This window comes from Neltuma alba, unplaced genomic scaffold (genome assembly GCF_004799145.2).
Source record: "Neltuma alba isolate B1F8T4 unplaced genomic scaffold, ASM479914v2 tig00012769_pilon, whole genome shotgun sequence".
NCBI classification, from domain to species: Eukaryota; Viridiplantae; Streptophyta; class Magnoliopsida; order Fabales; family Fabaceae; genus Neltuma; species Neltuma alba.
In genome coordinates, this window is record NW_021637179.1 from 194455 (window position 1) to 213548 (window position 19094).

The 19094-nt window shown below is 34.5% G+C and overlaps 1 protein-coding gene, 1 long non-coding RNA gene and 1 pseudogene across 2 annotated transcripts; all 3 read left to right on the plus strand.

Moving 5' to 3' along the window:
• The first annotated feature begins 4071 nt into the window (after nucleotides 1-4071).
• On the plus strand, nucleotides 4072-4839 carry LOC114730839 (uncharacterized). The gene is made up of 3 exons (XR_003738860.1): nucleotides 4072-4112; nucleotides 4199-4275; nucleotides 4718-4839. It is a non-coding gene; the product is annotated as an uncharacterized LOC114730839 (long non-coding RNA).
• Nucleotides 4840-12193: 7354 nt separating this feature from the next.
• On the plus strand, nucleotides 12194-13105 carry LOC114730853 (glycerol-3-phosphate 2-O-acyltransferase 6-like; annotated as a pseudogene).
• A 1652-nt stretch (nucleotides 13106-14757) lies between these two features.
• LOC114730854 (uncharacterized) lies at nucleotides 14758-16182 on the plus strand. The gene is made up of 3 exons (XM_028917960.1): nucleotides 14758-15099; nucleotides 15201-15280; nucleotides 16077-16182. The coding sequence occupies exons 1-3, from the start codon at nucleotides 14758-14760 to the stop codon at nucleotides 16180-16182; spliced, it is 528 nt and encodes a 175-aa protein (XP_028773793.1).
• Nucleotides 16183-19094: the final 2912 nt, after the last annotated feature.

Sequence of the window (19094 nt, forward strand, 5' to 3'; positions counted from 1 at the left end):
AGAGCCAAGGGGTTCTAACGCCTCTCTCTCTAATGCCCCTTAACACGCCCCAACTTCCCAAATGCTAACTTCCAAAATGATTTTCTCTCCTCTCCTCTTATCATTAAATTCTATGTAAAATGAGTGACATTTTGATATCTTATGGGCAAAAAGTAGTGCAGTTTTAAATTTTTTATGATTTTTTGGCAAGAGGATTATAGGAAAGAGATATAGAAAGAGAGAGGAGGGAGGGAGACGCGAAGTAACAAGAAAGGAAGAGGAAGTAGTTATTTCAACAAGGCATCAAATAATATTTCATTCACCAAAAGCCTCCTGCATAAGTTGCATGGTGGACGTATATTTATAGAAGCCACTTGCTTGCCAATGGCCCATGTGCCTTGATGGAACCATTACGACTCATGAGGCTGAGGGTTCTACCCTTGCAATGGCCTGTGTAAAGGAATTCTAGAGAGCTTTATGTGAATAGCATACAGCCATTTTTGGGACGATTAATATACTTCGTTTTCTCTCCTCTCCCCCACCGTTTCTCTTCTGCATTCCCTCTCTTTTCCAGTTTTCCTCTGCTTCTGTAACCCTCCCCTGGATTCTCCTCTGTTTGAATCAGTGGCAGTGTGTTACATGACATCTGTCTCCTATTAAATGACTGAACATGTTTTGTTACTTCCATGCAGACGCATCATTCCTCAGGGATGGGAGAAGTTTCAGATCAGGAAAGCACATCAGATAGGGGCACTGAGCAAAATGACGAACAAGCAGAGGAACATCCTTCGTTTTTGGCAGCTGTAGGTTATCAAATCCAATAGTGGGGTTTATTTGGGTTATCACATACATGTTTCAGTACCGTGTTAATTGTTTCCGTTTTTCGCAGGGATCGCGGGACCAATATCATGTTCCATCAGGAAACAACCACGTCATAATCCAAATCAGGGGGACGCACCTCGGGCCAGCATTAAGGTACTCCTCTTAAACCCCCATATCATACACTGTTATGCTCAATATTAGTGTCGTGGCAATTATAATTGATCATAATAGAATTTGAATGGATCATCAAACAAAGCCAAAGGAAACCCTATCACCACAAGCTAGCTGTTACTCAACAGAAACTCTGATTCAGATAGATGCAGTACTCAAGACAGATCCTATAGCTATTTCCTACCACAAGACTGTTGGATTGAAAGAAAGTAATACGGGGAGTGAATTTGATCTATTTCCTACCACAAGATTGTTTTGGATCGAAAGAAAGTAATACGGGGAGTGAATTTGATGATGTTATTAATTATTAATAATACTCTTCTGGTTCTAAATATAAAGTCCTTATACTAATGTATACAAGGGTCTTATATTTAGAAGCAGAGGAGTATAAAAGAAGAAAAGAAGAAGAGTTTTTTAGAGCTATCTCGTCTGTTCTCTACTGTGATTTCATTAAACTGAGGATATGTTTTACAAGAATTTATACATTATATTTCTGACTTGTTATCAGTAGGAGTAGTTTGAGTAAAAGAAAAATTAGGTAACCGGAATAAGCATTGTATTGTTTGTTGTGCAGGCGGAGAAGGAGGTGGATGCCACCTGGAATTCCCAACATAACAAGCCGCGTTGGGGACACGCTTGGGCAATTGCAGCGCCTGGTGGCTCCCCACTCTTTTAATTTCCTTTTTTTTTTTTTTAAATAATGCTATTTCTTGGCAAATGTGAAGTGAATACTTTTTGTTTAACTTTTGGAGTTGTCTCCCACTAAAGGACCATCCGGGGACCCACTTTGATGTTGACACTTGACTCTTTTTAAGAGCTGGCATGTAACCCGAACACTATGCTTTTATCTGGGTCACATGGAAACGTTGAGTCGTGTGATTCACCTCACGCGCTTTTCTCTCCCAGCTGCTTTCCAACTGCACATGCATTGTTTGCATATTACACCTATTATTATTAATGTTGATAATACTCACAATAACTGTTGCTGCCAGGAAAAAATAAATAAATATTCCAAGCCATAGAATGGCAATACCCATTTTTATGCACTGACAACGGTATTTTCCAATAATTATTTGACGATTAAGTTTTGGTAAATGATTTTCTGACTAAGGCATGCAGCACAAATATTAATGGCTTATAATATTCTGAGTTCTTGTAATAATTTTGTTTATATGTCACAATTTTAAGACAAGATCTTCTCCAAAAATGGCGCTACCTAATCTTAAATGATTATTTCTCATCAAGTTATTTTAGAACAAAAAATTCTCCCATTCAACTTTTGTAAAGATGATTAGATTTTAATCATTTTTTTTCCAATTCAATGTGATTTTTTAACTTATGTAAGATTCTGACATTTTTTTAATTTGATTAGAACAATTTCATTTAAATACAAATATTAAACAAAAGTAAATATAGTTCATTCTTTGTATCGAAACATGAACATCCAATGATACAAACCCAAGCAAAGAGTTCATTCATCCATGATTATTTTGGATATCATAACTAAGCTTTTGATGAAGACAACTTATATAATGCACAGAATTTTTGAGTTCATTCATTCACGATTATTTTGGATATCATAACTAAGCTTTTGATGAAGACAACTTATATAATGCACAGAATTTTTGAGGGGTATTTAGGTGAAAACTAAATTATAGTTTTAAAAGTGATTTTGCTAAATACGTGGAAAAAGTTTTCTTTCGACTTGCCTAAAAGAACTTTTTAAAAATATTTTTAGGATGATCCAAACACCCTTTTTATATAAGATAAAGTAAGATTTAATTCAGTTTTGCAGCAAACTATTTAAGCAATTGAGCCTGGTACTCGCATTTATTTTATGCTTGTGGATTTTGTTTGCAGAGCCAAGATTCCCAAGTTTCAGAGCAAAGCCTGTCATCTACGAACAGTCAGCAAAGTTATGACCAAGAGGAGCCTCCTCAAGATGTAAGTGATCACCAAAACGGAATATAGATGTTTAGTATTTGGATATAATGCTCTAGTCTCCTATTAAATGACTCCACTTATTATCGCTTTCATACTGATGCATCGTTCTCTTATTTAGGACCATCAGCAAGATAACGAAGATGAGGAAAGCCGGCTTCTTCCACATGTAAGTGACCAAATCCAATATAAATATTCATTTTATTGATATGAGTACTTCTCTAGTCTCCCATGCGGCTCACACCGTCAGTGAGAGCCAAGGGGTTCTAATGCACCACTCTCTAATGTTCCTTGAAATGCCCCAGCTTCCCAAATGTTTTTTTCTCCTATCTTTTCGTCATTAGATTCTACATAAATGAATAGAATTTTGATGTTTTATGGACAAAAAAAAATAGTGCAGTTTTGAATTTTTTATGTTTTTTTAAAAATTAAATAAATAATGCACAATTTTAGAGTATTTTTCTTTAAAAAATTGTAAAAAAAAATCTAAACTATCAAAATGTCACTCATTTTATTTAAAATCTAATGATAAAAAAGAAAGAAGAACAAAAGACATTTGGGAGGTTGAGACATTTCAAAGGTATTAGAGGCCCCTTGCTCGTCAATTTAGGCGAGAGGATTATAGGAAAGATATGTAGAAAGAGAGAGGAGGCAGAGAGATGCGAAGAACAGAAAGGGAGGGGGAAGAAAGAAGGAACAAGAAAGGAAGAGGAAGTAGTTATTCCACCAAGGCATCAAATCATATTTCATTATATTCATCAAATGTCTGCTGCATAAGTTGCATGGTGGATATTTATAGAAGCCACTTGCTTGCCAATGGCCCATGTGCCCGATACATGGCACCATTATGTGAATGGCGGCCATTTGTGGGATGATGGATTAATGTCCTTTGTTACGATTGAACTCATCTCCTTGCCCTCCTTCGTTTTCTCTCCTCTTTCACCCCATCTCTCTTTTGCATTCCCTTTCTTTCCCTCTGCTTCTGTAACCCTCCCCGGATTCTGCTCTGTTTGAATCTTCAGTGGCATTGTGTTGCATGGCATCTATCTCTTATTAAATGACTGAACCTGTTTTGTTACTTTCATACAGACCCATCGTTACGTTCCTCGGGGATGGAAGAAATTTCAAGGGAAAGCACATCAGATAGGGGCGATGAGCATAATAACGAAGCAGAGGAAGATCCTTCGTCTTTGACAGCTGTAGGTGATCAGATCCAATGTTGGTGTTTATTTGTGTTATTACATACATGATTCAGTCGTGTTTTAATGGTTTCCGTTTTTCGCAGGTATCCGGGGACCAAGATCATGTTCCATCAGGAAACAGCCACGTCATAATCCAAATCGAGGGCACGCCTGAACTAAGGTACTCCTCTTGAACCCCCATATCATACACCGTTTGTGCTCAATATTAGTGTCATGGCAATTATAATTGATCGTAATAGAATTTGTACGGATCATCAAACAAAGCTGAAGGAAACCTTAACACTACAACCTAGCTGTTACTTAATCAGACAGATGCAGTACTCAAGACAGACCCTATAGCTATTTGCTACCACAAGATTGTTTGGGATTGAAACAAGAAAAATAGGGGAAGTGAATTTGATGATATTATTATTTATTAATAATATAAAAAGAAGAGTTTTTTAGAGCTATCTCTTTTGTTCTCTACTGTGATTTCATCAAACTGAGGATATGTTTTACAAGAATTTATACATTATATTTATGACTTCTTGTTATTAGTAGGAGCAATTGAGTAAAAGAAAAATAAAGTGACTGGAATAAGTATGGTATTGTTTGTTGTGCAGGCGGAGAGGGAGGAGGTGGATGCCACCTGCAATTCCAAACATATCAAGCCGCGTTGAACATACGCTTAGGCAGTTGCGGCGCCAGGTGGCCCCCCGCTCTTTTAATTTCCCTTTTTTTTTTTTAAATAATGTCGGGTTCTTGCCGCCTTTTGTTGCTACAATGAAGTATTCTAACAGATCCTCGGACCCACTTTGATGTTGACACTTGACACTTCTTAAGAGCTTGCATGTAATCCAAACACCATGCTTTTATCTGAGTCGCATGCAAACATTGAGTCGTGTGATTCACCTCATGTGCTTCTCTCTCCCGGCTACTTTCCAGCTACACATGCATTGTTTACATGTTACTCCTATTATTATTAATGTTAATAATATTCATAATATTTGTTGCTGCCAGGGGGGAAAAAATAACTACTCCGAGCCATAGAATGGCAATACCCATTTTTAGATTTTCCAATAATTATTTGATGATTAAGTTTTGGTAAATGATTTTCTGACTAACGCGTGCAGCCCAAATATCAACGGCTTATAATCTACTGAGTTCTTGCAATAATTTTGTTTATATGTCACAATTTTAAGATAAGATCTTCTCCAAAAATGGTGCGGCGAAGGGCAAATAATCTTAAATAATTATTTCTCATCAAGTTATTTTAGAACAAAAAAATTCTCCCATTCAACTTTTGTAATGATCATTAGGTTTTAATCCTCTTTTTTTTCCCATTCAATGTGATTTTTTAACCTATGTAAGATTCTGATATTTTTTTGATTTAATTAGAACAATTTATGCTTCAAGTTTCAATATCTTTAAAATGTATGAATAAAATACGATATAATCATTTTGTATTTTTACTTCATTTAAATACAAATACTAAACAAAACTTAAGTAAAGATAGTTCATTCTTTGTACCCAAACATGAGCATCCAATGGTACAAACCCAAGCAAAGAGTTCATTCATTCTTGATTATTTTCGATATCATAACTAAGCTTTTGACGAAAACAACTTATACACTGTACAGAATTTTTGGAGTATTTGGGTGAAAACTAAATCATAGTTTTAAAAATAATTTTACTGGGTACTAAGTAAGTAAGTGAAAATAATTTTGTCTCAACTTATGTAAAAGTATTTTTTAAAAAATATTTTTTGGGTGATCCAAACACTCTTTTTATGTGAGATAAGTAAGATTCACATTCAAAGTGAAATAGTGGCGTGAATCCTCTGAATTAAATCTTCACCGGAATAAAATAGTGAATCTTCAACATGAATGCTTCCCACTGGACGCACTCTGCCCATAGCTCAGACCCTCGTCTTCATCTTCAAACAAAGAACCAGAAACTCACTCCAACTTTGAAATTTCGCAAGCAGTGTGGGCTGATCAACGTTCCTTTGCTTTCGAGTTACGAGAAGCTTCTTCATATAGCTGCTTGCAAATTTACAATTACAAATGCCGATGAACCAAATAAATCAGTATTTACCCTTCCATGGACAACATCATAAATTCATTTGCAGGACTATATAACGAGAACACTCTAAAATTCTAAAGAAAGAAAGGGTTTAAAACAGATGGTGCTAATCGTATTGATACCCGGCAATATTTATTTGGTTAATTAACAGAAGCAGGATGCTTTCTGTGTATAACTTCATTATACTCCTTCTCATTTAAAGTATAAGATAAACTTTATCATTTACATTTATTAAAAAAATTAGTTAAAATCAGTCTAAAATAATAAATATATAAGACATATATTTTTTCCATGAATATACCCTTATTAATAAAAAAAATAAGTAAAAAATATAATAAATGAATCAAAGAGAAAAGACAGTGTATGTTAGTAGTAAAATTAGAAAAAATTTATTAAATGCTTAAACAAAAATAAATATTATGTTATAAAAAAAACTAAGCTCCTCTAACAAAATTTATCTCATACTCCTATTTTGAACTGGATGAAGTATTTACTACCACAAATTCTTCTATATGATATTGTCTTGCAGCTGAGATTGAAAATAGACGGCAGATATGAGGGAAAACGTTGTAGGAGATGAAGCCAAAAATTCCTACTCTGTTACATCGTTTGGAATGTTTCAGAGAAAGCCCAACGTCGCCCACCGTCAATCTGCGAAAGCATGATAATTGGTGAACAAACGAGCGGAACACATAGTTTCGTTGCAATTCTGAGAAGTTAATTCAGAGATTTTTATTTGGAAAATTTCATTTTAATTCAAAAACATAAACACTTATAGATGAGATTGTGAATTCTCTTATAAATTTTATAATATATATATTTTTTAATAAATCGTCAAATATGGGTTGTAAATCGCTAAATTTTATTTATTCATTTCTATTTAAACATTTACATTTGGGTTGTGAATTCTCTTATGTTTTTTATAAATTCCTAAATTTGAGTTGTAAATACTAAATTTTTATTATAAATCTTCAAATTTTATTTATTCATTTACACCTAAATATTTACATTTGGGGTTGTAAATTTCCTTATGTTTCTTATAAATCTCCAAATTTTTGTTGTCAGTTGCTAAATTTCACTTGTAAATTATCAAATTTTATTTGTTTATACTTGGACATTTGTATTTGTTTTGTTATATATATTTTTCTTTGCATTATATGATTAAGTGATTTGGTTGGTTTGGTGGTCATACTACTTTTAGTGTGCTAATAGGTCATGGGTTCAAACGACCTTATTAAAAAAAAAATCCTTTGGCCACTAGCGCTCTGATGGTTGTCATTGTAGCTGGGTGGCTAGACCTCTGACCTCGGGTGGTTGAAACTCTGACGACAATTAATATTGATTTTTTGAAAATTTAAAAAAAGAAGTATTATTGTATTTTTACACTTAAATTTTAATTTCATTTTGGTCTAAAAGGGTTGATTGAAATTTTGAAGAGTAAAATACATTGACTATCCCTCTATTTCACTTAAATTACAGAAACTTCTCTTCTATTTTGAAAACGTATATAAACTTCCCTTCAAATTAAAATATATGTTACACAAACCTCTCTTATATTTTTAAGATTTAATTTCCATCATCCAACCGTTAGTTGACTGTTAAGTTTAACTTTTAAATTCCTAGTTTCACCAAAATATTCCTCTTTAACGTAGATGTTATTTAAACATTTATATCTATAAAAAAAAGTTTTGATACAACAAAAAATAATTATAATACATGTATTTTCAAAATTTTTAATATGTTATAAAATTTTAATTTCAATTATATTATAGAATTAGATAATTTTAGTTCCTCATGAAATATTGAAACTTAAGATTTTTTAAATGGCTAGAAAATATTTTGAATGCTTATTTTCTGATCACATAATATAAATTATGCGAGTTTGGAAACTTATATAAATCATTTAAATTTATGTTTGTATTAACTAAATTACTTAATTTTTTGGCCCAATACGATAAAAATATTAAACAAACAACAATTTTCAAAAATAAAAAAATAAAATTGAGGTAAAGGAGAAAATCTTAAATTCTTGGATATATTTTTAACCAAGATTTTGGTATTTAGTATTATGAAGGGTAATTTAGCAAATAGAAAGTATTTCAATATAAGTTTGAATTAAAAAAAATCTTTTTCAAAATATTCTTAGTGGAGTTAACAGTTTGGATTTAAGTATATGTTTTCAAAATAGAAGGGAGGTCTGTGTAATTAAGATAAAATACAAAGGAGGTTATAGTATTTTACTCAATTTTGAAATGTTTTGAAGGTTGTCTATATTAATTAGCTACAATGATCCTAAAATGAAATTTTCCCATTATTATTTCCCAGATTTCTATTTTCCCAGCTCGTCAGCAGCTAGGGGGTGTCAGTTGCCCTTTGGGTGCTACCCCCTGCTGCCCTTTAATTTTGAGGCTCTTCCTAAATTTTTGTGTGGTTATTTTTACTAATACCTCTAGTTTTAATTATAAAATCTTATTTATAGACTACAAATGATATTTTATAATTAGAATCGAAGATGATATTAGATTTTATATAAAATGAATGACATTTTGATACCTTATTGCAAAATCATAAAAAATTAAACTATTTTTTATAAATAAAATATTAGAATGTCACTCATTTTAATTTGAGAAAAAGACAGAAAAATGCTAACTTAACTTCAGAATGACCAGAACGTCTGCTAAATTTGCAAAATGCCATTTTGGTCACATGAGACCAAATTGGCATTATCATGTCAAATAAAAAGACCAAATTGTCCTTCCTTTTAAATATTGTTTTTAAACTATCACAGCTCCACTGGTTAGCTGGTTATCGGAGCTCTGGCAACGGCAATCACCGAAGCTCCGACGACCGGCCAACAATTAGTCACCGAAGCTCCGTCGGTCAGAAATTTTTTTTTTGAAAATTTTTAGAACTTCAGTATAACGGTTAACAACTTTTGTGACGCTATTAAAAACTTCAGTATAATAGTTAACAACAGGTTTTCTGAAAAATTCAACAAGCTCTGGCGGCTTGAAATAAATTTTTTAAAAATTTTTACAACTTCAGTATAACAGTTAATAACTTTTGTAATGCTATTAACAACTTCAATATAGCGATTAACAATAGGTTTTTTGGGAAAATTCAATAATTAGACGCTGGAGCTCCGACAGCCAAAAACAATTTTCTTGAAAATTTTTACAACTTCAGTATAACAGTTAACAACTTTTGTAACCCTATTAACAACTTCAGTATAGCAGTTAACAATAGGTTTTTTGGGAAATTCAACAAGCTCCGGTGGTCGGAAATAATTTTTTTGAAAATTTTTACAACTTCAATATAACAGTTAACAACTTTTGTAACGCTATAACAACTTCAATACAGCGGTTAACAACCGGTTTTTCGAAAAATTCAACAACTGGTTGCCAGAGCTCCGGCGGTTGGAAACAATTTTTTTTTGAAAATTTTTATAACTTCAGTATAGCGGTTAACAATTTTTGTAATGTTATTAACAATTTCAGTATAGCAGTTAACAATAAGTTTTTCAAAAAATTCAAAAAGTAGTAGTTTTACAACTTCAATAATGTTGTTAACAAGTTCTGTAACTCTATCAACAACTTTAGTATAGCGTTTAACAACAGGTTTTCTTAAAAATTCAAAAAAAAAAAGGCATTTTTATAACTTTAACAACTACTTTTTTTTTTTACAATTTTTACAATTTCAGTATAATAGTTAACAACTTTTATATCTCTATTAACAACTTTGATATAACAGTTAACAACAAGTTTTTGAGTTTGTTAACGGTATTACTGAAGTTGTAAAAATGTTATTTTTTAAATTTCCTAAAAAAATTTATTATTAACCGCTATACTGAAGTTGTTAATAACGTTACAAAAGTTGTTAACCGTTATACTGAAGTTGTAAAAATTTTCAAAAAAATTATTTCCGCCCACCAAAGCTTGTTGAATTTTCTAGAAAACCTGTTGTTAACTGCTATACTGAAGTTGTTAATAGCGTTACAAAAGTTGTTAACCGTTATACTGAAGTTGTAAAAATTTTCAGGAAAATTGTTTCTGACATCAAGAGCTCCGGCATCCAATTATTAAATTTTCCTAAAAACCTGTTGTTAATTGCTATACTGAAGTTGTTAATAGCATTACAAAAGTTGTTAACTGTTATACTGAAAAAGTTTCAAAAATTTATTTCCGGCCGCCGGAGCTTGTTGAATTTTCCAGAAAACCTGTTATTAACTGTTATACTAAAGTTGTTAATAGCATCACAAAAGTTGTTAACTATTATACTGAAGTTTTAAAAATTTCCAAAAAAAATTTTTTGACTGACAGAGCTCCGGTGACCAATTGTCGGCCGGTCGCCGGAGCTCCGGTATTGCTGTTGCTGGAGCTCCGGTGACTAGCCAGCCAGTGGAGTTGTGATACTTTAAAAACAATATTTAAAAAGAAGGGCAATTTGGTTTTTTTCATTTGACATGATAATGCCAATTTGGTCTCATATGACCAAAATGACATTTTGCAAATTCAGCAGACGTTCTAGTCATTCTGAAGTTAAGTTAGCATTTTTCTGTCTTTTTTCCTTTTAATTTTATGTAAAATCTTAACAGTAAAAATAACCGCAAAAAAACATTTGGAAAGAGACTAAAATGAAGTGGCGGCAAGGGCGCAGCTGGGCCCCCCTCCTGATCAACAGCGTTGGACTATCTTCGGGGTGCTCTCTCAATGGAAGTGGCAACTTCTGACTCTGATTATGTGCCCTCTCCGGACGACCCTAGCAAGCTCGATGTCAGCAGGAAGCTCTTCGAGGTGACGCTTGCCACCCTTCATTCCCGTGGTCCCGGTTCCCTACTCACCGCTCTCTCCCTCCGTGACACCGGCGATGACCACCCTGTTTTCATTGACCGCGACCCCAAGATCTTCTCTCTCCTCCTCTCTCCCCTTCGCACCAATTGTTGGCAGGAAAGGTTATCTGAAGAGTACAAGAAGAAGACATGAAGAAGAAAGTGGTACACGATGTCTTTAAGGCGTGGGCAGTACTTTCTTTTAGGCTTAATTCACCCCCACCTATTCCTATCTTATAGAGTGCAAGTTGGGATACCTGGCGAATTTCCTTCAGGATACAATGAACATCTTTGAATATGGATTGCACTTCCAAATTCAAGCAAAGACAACAATGGCTTTCACAAAGTGATAATTTGACTCTATTTCTGCGTGCACTCAAAGATAAAGGCAATGAGTTTGATCTTAGTGTTTGTGTTGTATTGTCTCCAAATAAAGTAATGGTGAAGGGTTTATATAGAGTATGGAATGATACCTTGAAGAGATACCTTTTAGAATAAAAACTTATTAAATAAAAAGTCACAACCATATGTTGGTTCATGAACCAACATAATTTGAATAAATATAATGAATTTAGTATGTAGGTTCATTTAATGTTTTAACTTCCTACATGACTTTTTGTTAAATACAATGTATTTAGTATGTAGGTTCATTTAATATTTTAACTTCCTATATAACCCTTCATATAAATATATTAATTTATATGAAGACACAACCTTTCAAATAAATTTATTAATTTATATAAAGACATAACCCCTTATATAAATTTATTAATCTAATAAATTTATATAAGTACATGACTTTTCAAAAAACACTTTTTTTTCATTTTAAAAATATTCTAACACCAATCAGGTCCCCTCTGCCGTTCGTCGTTTCTCCAAGCAAGAACTTGCCGATGAAGCCCTTTACTACGGCATCGACGCCCAACTCAGGTCGGCCATGGCGCTGCCACTGTTGGATGGGATCGACGCCTCTATCACTGCAGCAATTCGACCCTGAAGGCTTGTCTCCCACTTTCACAGCCGCCGAGGTCGATAGATCCATTTGGATAGCGGACGGTGGTCAGATTTCTTGCAACGACTGGAATCTCAGCCACTCACGCACCATTCGGACTCATCTAGACCAAACTGATTCGATTTGCCAAGCCTGCACTCCTACTCTTATACTCACGGATCTCCCATACTATTCATGCACAATACTCACTTATTACCCTTTTCCCATCTCCCACTACCCAGAGACAAGCTTTTAAGTCCCATTATCTTCCAGGACGGTCGTTTTGCTCAGAGGCCAACCCCTCTTATGGCATTTGTGACCTTCCTATGGCTCACTATTGGCACCATACTCTCCATCTAAAGGGTATATCTTAACATCCCACTACCAGAAAGACTCGTTTGGTAAAACTCCAAGCTTCTGGGAGTCAGAATCCTTGCCAAGGGCACCCCACCCCCTCCCCCAAAGACAGGCCAAAGCGGTGTCCTTTTTGTCTGCAACCACCGTACGGTACGGTCGTGGATCCTGTGGTTATTACAGTTGCTCTGAAGAGAAAAGTTAGCTGTGTCGCCTAAAGCATCAGCAAGTTCAGTAAAATAACATCACCAGTAAAAACCGTTGCTTTGTCAAGAGAAAGAGAGAAAGATGCAAAGAATATTAAAAAACTGGTTCAGGAAGGTGACGTGGTGATTTTTCTTGAAGGAACCACTTGCAGAGAACCATTTCTGTTAAGGTTCAGTGCTTTTTTTGCTGAATTAACCGAGAGGATTGTTCCTGTGGCTATGAACACGAAGCAGACTGTGTTTAATGGGATCACAGTTCGTGGGCATCAGATTTTGGACCCTTTGTGTTCATGAACAATATTCCCACATTTGAGATCACTTTTCTGGACCAGCTTCCAGTTGAGCTCACGTGTAAGGGAGGGAAGTCCAGTTTTGAAGTTGCGAATTACATTCTGACGGTTCTTGTGGGGACGCTTCGGTTTGAGTGGACGAATGTGACGAGGAAAGACAAGTATGCCATGCTATAGCTGGAACAGATGGGAGGATTGCCTTAAAGAAGGAGAAGGAGGAGAATAAGAAGACTCGAAAGCTTGAAGTTAACTCATAGCAGAGAGGGACAAGAGAAGTACGTAAGTACGTGGTAGATTGGATATTCTTTTTGTATTATGAATTTAGGGGGTTCCCGATTGAGTTTCTAAATGTTTAGATTTTAGAATGTGTGTAAATACATATTGCAATAAGCCAATAAACATCCTCATATTTGTGATAAAGTAATCAATAATCTATATGATTGTGCTTCTATTTTGTGCTTGTGATATAAATTAATGCCAACTGTATATTTCAAAAATTGGGAATAAATCTCTCATTGAGAAAATAATTGACAAATGGTCCTTATGAACTTTGTATAACTCAACTTTTATCATATGCAACTTAATTTTTCTTATGTGTAATCTATCTTCTTTTGTGTGCAATTATTATTTCTTATGCAACTCAACTTCTTTTTGTGCAACTCAACTTTTTTTGGTATGCAAGTCATCTTTTCTATATGTAAACTAGTCCTTTATATCTAAATAATTATTTCGTGCAAATTATTTTTCCTTTGTGTAACTCCATTTCTCTTATGTGTAACTTATCTTTCTTTGTGTAATCTATCCTCCCAGAGACTGTTTGTCAATTAAATTTCTAATGAATAATTTATTTTCAATTTTCCCTTGTATATTCTCTATCCATTGCATGTTGGAGTTGTCAGTCCTGAAATCTTCTACAACAGCCTTCATGGTCTTGAAGAGTTTTAGACTTCTACAAGGTTGACCAGTTAACTATGTCCGGTTGGAGTGAGCAAAAACAGTGAAGAACCTCAATTGTAACACTAGTTGCGGCCTAAGTTGTTTTTAACTAGATGCAAGTATTAAGTATACTTATGTTATCTCAGAATAATAAATATAATAGTGATTTTGCAAATTTTATCGACCAAGCAAAGAGCCAAAGACCAAGTCAAGGTTGTACTTTTGGGCTTCTGCCACCAGAGTCAACAAGTCGATACCTTTACCATTCCCTACTTGGTTTCTCTCCGCGTCAATTCCTAGGCCCTTATTCCGAGTTACGCTCCTCTTGTCGCGAGACGATTCTCTGGGAACAGGCAGTGTGGCGTGGTGGGGAGCGTTTGATTAAGGTTAGTAGTAGATAGCTTTGATGATTTTTTTGTTTGGTCTGTAACAAAAATCTTAGTATAATCTCTGCTATACTCTGCTTTCGAAATTCCTGAGGAATTAAACACTTTTGATCTCTTCCCCATTTTTTGAGTTTCTGTTAAGCTCTTGTGGTGCCTTATCTGAGCTTAAACACTTTTAATTTATTTTGTTTGAATTCAATCCTTTGACTTATTATAGGCATCAATCCTTGAGTTAAAAACCATTTTAATATTATTATTTTAAATTTATAGAATTTCATTCACTTTATGAAATTTCTTATCATCTTATTTAACACAGTTTTAGTATTGGTTTATTTCTATAAATGAAATTTCATCAAATTTATAAATCAAAATTACGAAATCAAATAATGAGGGTCTCATGTTTTTTGGTTAAATAAATTATGAACAGAATGAGAGATCTTGTATGCCATCGGACCAGGATTTAGAAATTTGTGGGAAGTGTGTTAGCCATAGCGGGCCTGGTTTGCTTTGGTCTCAGCTCCCCCTACAAAATCTCATTCGGAAAGTTTGGTATTGGCGATCTCCTTCTTTATCTATTCCTCGGTTTAATGATAGGGTGCCTCATCTTGTGGGGCAAGAGAATTCGAGTTTCAGAGAAATTCCAAGGCCCTGTGGCAGCTCTAATGTTTGATGTGATCTGTTTGATCTCCGTGGTGAATGACAAACTTGTGCCAAAATCAGATGCATTAAGCATTATCTCGTATGGTTCATTTGCCTTGATGTCACTGTCCATGTCAAGGAAGTTTGAGCTCGGATTCGAAACTGGCTTCTCCAGTTTTTTCCTGTCATTGTTTGCCACACAACTTTTCAAAATCAAGTGGATCCGACTACCTTTAGCATTAGTTTTCTGCTCGCTTATCATTAGTCTTCGCCACTACTCAGAATCCGTGGTAGAGGACGTTGGTCCCATCAGTCCAAGTAATATTCAAGCAACTGAACCTGTTACTTGAACTAACATGTGTTACATCCTTGTGTATTTTCTTTTTTGCAGTGGCAAGATTCCCCAGGGATGGATGAAGATTCAGGGCAAAGCCTACTATGTGGGCAAGGGCAGGGACAACGGCAGCTAAGGTATTCAATCTTCTAAATCTAATGAATTCAATTTTCTATAAATTACTTTTATCATACTTATATGACTCTTTATATAATCATTCATTTGAGAAAAAGAATAATACGAAAGTGTGAATGTGCATGAGGCTTACTTTTCTTCTTTACCTCTCTGGATACACACCAATTACTTTATAATTACAAAGAATTTGGATTGCTGTGGAGTTTAACTAATAATTTCTTTATTAATTTTTTTTCCTAGCTTCTAACTGAATTTTTACTCAGGTAGGAAAAGGTTTGTCCAAGAATGAGAAGGCATGAAAACTAGCCTTGCGACATTGGCTTGAAGTTGTAAGACCTTAAAGCCTTCTCTATTCTTACCCATTATTCCAATATGTTACTACTTCCGATTCTTAATATAAAAGCTTATTAGACTTTTATTTTAGTTCTAATTATAAGATCTCAATCCACTTTGTTTCTCATATTTATTTATTTTTTCCAAAGTAGTCCCAGTGATAATAGTAGTTCTAGTCAATACATTTGATTAAAAAGGGTATGTTAGGAAAGATAACACCTATTTACTTAAATTAAGTCAACTAGCTCTTATATTAAGTTACTGTTTGGTGTGAGGGAAAGGGAGGGGAGGGGAAGGAAAATTTTCCCTCCCTTCCCCTCCTCTCATTTTCCCTCATACCAAATAGACCCTAAGATCAGGAGGTAGTAGTTAAGAAGAGTACTCTTTATGATCTTGAGGCTTTTGAACAACAGGTTTGATCCATATTAAGTATTGACAACGTTACTTTCTTTTTGCTTTGCACAGATTGACCCACGTCATCGATATGGTCACAATCTACGCCTCTATTATGATGTCTGGCTTAGAAGCCAAAGCAGCGAACCATTTTTCTACTGGTAGACACTCCTTCTGAAATTTAATCTCTTCATTGTGATTACCATGAAACATGGTAGATGAGGAACTAATAAGGATCTGGATGGGTAATTTCTTGCTTTTATTACATTTAGGTTGGACGTAGGAGAAGGCAAAGAAGCAAAATTTTGAGAGATGTCGAAGGAACAAAATTCAATGCCAATGCATTAAATATCTTGGACCAGTAAGTTCTCGCTTGTGTAAATAAAGATATATTTATTTTAAACATGCGTTTTAATTAGATATTGATTCATATCCAATAGACCCAGCTATGAAGATTCACTTTTTATTTGGCCTGAGTCTATCTAAAACCTGCTACTGCTATATCCCATATAGCTGACTGATGGTGGCACCATTGCAGAAAGAAAGGGAAGAATATGAAGTTATTGTTGAAGGAGGCAAGCTGGTGTATAAACAGAATGGGAAGTTTTTGGATACTGAAGATGGATCCAGATGGATGTTTGTTCTGAGCCCCACAAGGTGTTTGTATGTGGGATGAAAGCAGAAGGGTTTGTTTCATCACTCTAGCTTCCTGGCTGGAGCTGCAACCACAGCAGCGGGAAGATTAGTGGCTCATCAGGGTGTCCTTAAGGTACTAATAGCGTAATACATCGCACAGCATGATTACTTTCATTCTATTACTTTTAACTTTCTGGTACTTTCCCTGGAGCAGATTCACTTATAAGTGTTGTTGCATTAAAACGTTTCAGGTTATTTGGCTTTATAGTACATACTACCTTCCTACAGAAGAAAACTTCAGAGAAGTCATTAGCTTTCTTGATGAGCACAATTTAGACCTCTCCACTGTCAAAAAAATTAAGATGTTATAATATAGTAATTATGTGATATCTGACATGAATCAAAAAGAATTTAATAATTATTTTACGCAAGTAGAAAAACCAGAACTCATTTTGAACATGTAGAAACTTCTTTTTTTTTTTGATGAAACATCAGGGTATCCACTGGCGGACCCAGTGACTAATCCCTTCGCTGGCTTGTAGGCACCTCGATGGGTGGGACAGCTGGCCCGGGGTTTTAAAGCTTTTCCATGCCCAAGGCAAGGATCGAACTCTCGACACTTGGTTAAGGGAGGATGAGCCCCCACCGCTCAACCACACCCCCCGGGTTCATGTAGAAACTTCTTTGACATGGTAAACATATCACTGATTAATAAATAAAATAGTACGATTATTATACTTTTTTTTTAGCCAACGCAAGATTATTATACAAATTATTCATCCGCCCCTAAACATATGAATTAGTGGAGGGATTTATTTAGGTGCTATATTTAAGATTTAAATTCACTTTGTTTCATTAGATTTATAATTTATTTTCAAAAAAATTTCTGCTTTTGTTGGCATAAGCATACTTATTAAGAGGGTTTTCATTAATCATAGTTTTCAATACAAATAATTAAAAGGATATATTAGGAAACAAATACATTTAATTTTCTTAATGCAAATTAGCTCTTGGCAAGAGTGCACCTTTATTCTAACCACTCTAGTACTTATTATTTATAAACGACTTTCAATTAATCCTCACAAACCAAAAAATAACAATTAAGTAAGGAAATATGTCTTAAATTAATAAACCTTGTTAAGTTTATCCTTATTTAATGTGTATGAAAAAGGGAGAATTTCTATTAACCCCCCTCTATAGAGATTTTATTTCCAGTTGCCCCCATGTAACTTTGAAATTTCATTGTGTCCTTTTGAGTATAAACTGAAATTAATTCCTGGAACGAGAGACACTAATAATGATATGGATAGAGACAAGAAAAGTGAATTCACAAGTAAAATATGAAAATTTATAATCAAGATGAAAGAATTTACATAAAGAATAAGAATGTTTACATATTTTTTTTTTGGACCTAAAGAATGTTTACAGATTGAGTAAGATCATTTTGTTCTTAAACTATAAACTTAATTTGTAAATATTCTTATTCTTTTCGTAAATTTTTTAATTAATAGTTTGAGAGCAAAATGACATCACAAAATATTTTATGATGCTAAATGTACTTAGAAAAATATTTTAGGGTGATAGATACAACAAAAAATACTTTAAACTACTAATTTAAGATGTTATAAATTAATACCAATCATATACTTCCTATCGGTTGCATGTTGGATTTATCAGCCCCGATATCTTCTTCAGCCTTTATGTGTCGAAGATTTTACAAGGGTAGCTCTAAACTTCGACAGGGTTGAGCAGTCTACTATGTCCAGTTGGAGTTAGCAAAAACAGGGAAGGCCCTCAGTTATAACATTACAATGCGGCCTAACTTGATAATTAGTTTTTCTAAGATGTCACAAGCGGGCTCAAAAATTGATTTTCTCTTTGCTTGTATGTTTGGGGCGAAACCGTAATGCTCTATTGACCAAAGAGTACCAATGCACTTGCCCGAAAAGATTATCATCTCGTATGGTCCATTCACCTTGATGTCGCTGTCCATGTCAAGGAAGTCTGAGCCTGGATTCGAAACAGGGTTCTCAACTTTTTTCCTGTCCCTTTTTGTGGAAGAACTTCTCAAATCAGCTGGATCTTCTTGCCGATTGCATATCTTTTCTGCTTGTTCATCTTTATCCTCCGCCGCAACTCAGAATCCGGAGGACAGGTTAGTTCCATCAGTCGAAATGGCTCTCATAACAGTGAAGTTGTTGGGGATGTAAACTTCAATAAGGCGGTCTTAAATTGAGTTTTGCAGCAATATATTCAAGCAATTGAACCTGTTACTTGAACTAACATGTATTTTATGCTTGTGGATTTTGTTTTTTTGCAGAGCCAAGAGTCCCAAGGGATGGGAGAAGTTTCAGGCCAAAGCCTGTCATCCACGAGCAGTCAACAAAATAATCAAGAGGAGCCTTCTCAAGCTGTAAGTGACCACAACGGCATATAAATATTCGGTATTTGGAT